This window comes from Lissotriton helveticus, chromosome 7, assembly GCF_964261635.1.
Source record: "Lissotriton helveticus chromosome 7, aLisHel1.1, whole genome shotgun sequence".
NCBI lineage: Eukaryota > Metazoa > Chordata > Amphibia > Caudata > Salamandridae > Lissotriton > Lissotriton helveticus.
In genome coordinates this window covers 1764291276-1764295599 of record NC_136068.1, presented here as the reverse complement: position 1 = coordinate 1764295599, position 4324 = coordinate 1764291276, and the positions used below count along the sequence as shown (strand labels likewise).

Below are 4324 nucleotides of genomic sequence, written 5' to 3'. Positions count from 1 at the left end.
ATGTCTTATTTTGGTGAATAGCTTAATAAAATAAATACTGTAACCTGATTAAATCTATCTTATGTTACAAGCATATATATAGCTCACAACCTACCACTGGTGTGTCCTTTGAGCACTGTGGCCTGTAGAGAACGCGCAGAAGTGTGATCCAAACACAAAATACTACTGTGGTAATGATAAGTATTTCAATGTAGGATCTGATTCTTCATTTTGTTTTTCTTTTTAGAAAGTTAGATCAATCCCAAAGGATGGAGAATATGACATCAAATACGAAGTTGGTGACTTCTGGTTTGCTGGAACCCTTCTCCCTAGATGCTACAACCTTTCCAGAATCATCAGTCAATAGCACAACCTTTTCACCATTGTCAGTATACACCGCCTTTCCACCACTATCGACAAACTTTACTGGTCCAGAAGAGTTCACAACCCCTGGTGGCTACTATGACTGTGACAAGGAGGAGGACGAAACCACCAAGGCAGCATTGCATGGTTTTACCATATTCATTTACTTTGTCGCTTTCTTCCTGGGGGTGACAGGTAATGGTCTAGTGATATGGATCACCGGCTTTAAGATGAAGAGGACCGTCAATACCGTGTGGTTTCTGAACCTCGCCATCGCCGACTTCATCTTCACCTTCTTCTTGCCCCTTAGCATCACCTACATCGCCTTGGGCTTCCACTGGCCATTCGGCAAATTCATGTGCAAGTTAAACAGCACTGTGGCCTTCCTGAACATGTTTGCCAGCATCTTCTTTCTGATGGTGATCAGCATTGACCGTTGTATCTCAGTGATCAGGCCTGTGTGGTCCCAGAACCACAGGACTCCACGGCTGGCCATCTTCATAGCCCTGGCGGTGTGGGCTGCATCTCTCATAGTAAGCCTGCCATATTTTATTTTCCGAACCACTGTTCTTAAGAAGGAAAATGCGACAGATATAATTTGCTACAATGAATTTTGGTACGATGATACAGAAACATATGCAGTTGGGATACGCAGATACTCAGCTGTAATTTGGGCAAGGTTTGTGATAGGATTTTTCTTACCCTTCTCCGTCATTGTGATTTGTTATATCACTATTGCTATAAGGTTGAGCAGAAACCGCCTGGCGACATCCAGCAAACCATTCAAGATCATCGTTGCGGTCATCGTGTGCTTCTGCATCTGCTGGTTCCCCTATCATGTCTTCTCCTTCCTGGAGCTAGCTGTGCATGCTCAAGGGGATTGTCCGGGTAATCTGCAGGACATTGGAGTGCCCATCACCACCAGCCTCGCATTCATCAACAGCTGTGTCAACCCCATCTTGTATGTCTTTGTGGGCCGCGACTTCAAAGAGAAGTTCCGTACATCCATCCTTGCCGTGTTGGAGAACGCCTTCATTGAAGAAGCTTCTCAGTCAACAAATAACACTGCCATGAAATCAAAATCTAACTCAACGGTGGAATCACAAACCCGATCAATGGTGGAAACACAAATCCGTGATACCTAACTTTCTCGAAAAAATAACAGCCTTAAAAGCTGTTGTGGAAGATGCAGGTAAATCACTGTGTCTTATTCCGCTTCTTATGTTGGACTCCCTCACAGAACACTTTGAAAATTGACATGTTAAAGTCAACAAGTGATCAAAGGACAAATAGCCTTTAGGGGATCTTCTCGAGCCTTCCCAACTAGATGCTACCTATGGAATATCAGTAAAGGCAAGGAGCCAGCCACTTGTGAGGAGAATTTACTATGTGCATGGCCTAGACCCAGACCTATTGTGAAAATTCTGTACATGTGATCTGCAACAAAATACAAGAAGAAGAAGCAAATGGTGCAAATTCTTCCCATGGTCCTATGCCAAGTGCTGGACTTTGTCCCTTTTAGTTTTGTTTTGAAATGATAGATCTGACCATACGATTCACAGACTCACAGAGGAGTCTGCCCTTTATTTGGACTGTTTGATTTATGCCGCAACTTACTACATTGTGTCATTTAGGCCGATAGTGGACAACTCTTGCTCCTAAACTATGTACAAATTCTGCTTGCGGTCCAAGTTGTGCTTGAAAAGTACACACATTTGCGATGAACAAACGCGGATTTGATCTTCTTTCAAGTTCACTTGTACCGGTGATTTTGTGACGACACAAAAACACACCACCACACTGTCTCTGTGTGGGATCATAGGGACCAAATAGTAATGGAGGGACGACAAAAGTGGTTGGTACCATGGTTACTGCACATTTTGTTCTGCTCCACTGTATTGTCAGAATTATTGATATAGCCCCTAGGACTGGCAGTAATACCACACAGCGCCCAGCAATGTTCTCCAACATTTCCTGAAGCTAAATGTGACCAGCGCAGGGATGCAGACATTCCCTCGAATCAATGGGTACCCTATCAATGAGGTGGTGATTGATCCAACTAATAGTTTTGCAGTTTTTTCCAGTGTATTTACTTCAAGTGCTTGAGCTGGGCCTTCGTGCCGGCTGCAAAAAATTCGTGGAATAGTGGGCATAAATTCTGTGTTCTGTGTGTGACTTCCATGTTTGTGGAATTTTACCACCCGCTCAAATATAGTGTAAAATGTAGGTGCAAATCAGAGATTACACAATTTGCTTTAAGCTGTAAATCAGCAGAGACCTTGTGCAAATATGCTTCAGGCCATTTTTAACCCACCCTCAGTGTCTAAATGCCCCAGTGCTTACAATGAACCCTAAAACAAGAGGCCCTGTGCTCACTTTGCTATCTGAGATGGATTATGAAGCTCGGCAGCTATTTGAGAAGCAATTGCAGTCTCCAGTGTATTCTCATCCTGGGCCCCAGGGAATGCCTGGTGAGAGAAGAACTTGAACCATGAAAAAACATATTGAATTAGAGTTCTGGAAAAGAACCACATGACAGAAAAGGCAATGTTTATCCATAAACCATTGTCTTGTGATTCTAAGTCTGGCATTAGCCAAGATCTTTTGGTTTTTATCAAAATTGTATATATTTGATGTAGGTATAGGGGCTTATATCAAGCTGTGTTAATCCATTGGTCTATTGTGTCATTCACTTTTTTCTTCCACCCACGACAGTAGAAGGCAATGGATCAACTCATTTCAGTCCCTGGCTGACTTCATTGTGATTGGCACCATTCTTCCCCTTCACAAGGAGCACCTCTGCACACAAAGTAGTTCCATTCAATACCAGGGATTACTATGTCATGTGTGCTCTTTGAGATATAAGAAATGCGTTTGCTGTTAGTCATTTGTAAAAAAAAGTATTGGCGAAGGCCTGGCAGCTTTACCAGCAGTACAATTTTACAAAAGCCACAAGCAAATAAAACACATTTTAACCAAGCGAAAAGACTGCCAGCCAAGGCAGATCTATTGAATTTGCCAGTGCTTATTCTTATCACGCCTTATACAATACTGTAAAAATGAAAAGTTTAATTTCAAATGTAGGTTGTTTATCACCGTTTTATCTTCTGGAATCTTTTGTAAGTAGTGTGATAGGAGTTCAGGTTTGTGATGCATAAAACATTCCCCTATATGCAAACAGCGCGTCATGCTGCTTTGCCTATAGCTGGAACCATGGGGCACTAATACTTCTGTATGCAGACTCCATCTATTCTTATTGTGATTGGGGCTTAATTTTGTGAAATAAATATTCACCTTGAAAAGGTGTTTTTTCTTGAGGACTGCATCAACAACCATTCGCACACATGGAAGGTAGACAATTAGTGCAAGCAAAGAGCCAGATAATACACTTTTGCATATTTGCATAAATAACAATTGTTATAATGTTGTTGGCCATAAATATTTATTTACTGAGCATTTTCCGGCAGAATGTGTTTATTATCAATAAATTGGCATAAGTGCTGGAAGAAACTGATTCACACGTTGAGTTGAAAACAAAGTCTTTTACCCTTTATTACAAAGCATGAGGCATTTCTATTGTCATTGAGTTTCTCACAACCAATCAGGCATGTGGAAACATATTCTGATAGATGTGGGAAAGCAAAGTGGCCTTAGATTCCTTGTAGAATTCATTATATGACTAGGAGAATTGTTGACAGATGTTTATTACACATGTAGCTAAACATGCAGGCTGTGTAATGGTTCGTCATGCCCTATTGCCAAAAGATGGCATCTGCTAGTATACCAACGTGGCTGCCATTTTGGTAGTAATTTATTTCTTTATGGTAATGGGTCCACATATGAGATGAAAGTATCTGCCGACTTTCTTCCTCAGGTAGTAGGCATGTTGTCCCAAGTTTATATGCTCTACTAACCACATTTAGGGAGTGACGTACAAAGCTATTTTGTAGTTGCAAACCTGCACTTTGCAAAGTCAAAGCAT

At 41.5% G+C, this 4324-nt stretch overlaps 1 protein-coding gene across 1 annotated transcript; it reads left to right on the top strand.

The window, feature by feature from the left end:
- The first annotated feature begins 230 nt into the window (after positions 1 to 230).
- On the top strand, positions 231 to 3868 carry LOC144770743 (chemerin-like receptor 1). The gene has a single exon (XM_078655485.1). The coding sequence runs from the start codon at positions 249 to 251 to the stop codon at positions 1485 to 1487; it is 1239 nt and encodes a 412-aa protein (XP_078511611.1). The 5' UTR covers positions 231 to 248; the 3' UTR covers positions 1488 to 3868.
- Positions 3869 to 4324: the final 456 nt, after the last annotated feature.

What these genes read in the sequence shown, in the direction of transcription:
- LOC144770743 (XM_078655485.1), top strand. Translation starts at nt 249, where the DNA reads ATGGAGAATATGACATCAAATACGAAGTTGGTGACTTCTGGTTTGCTG.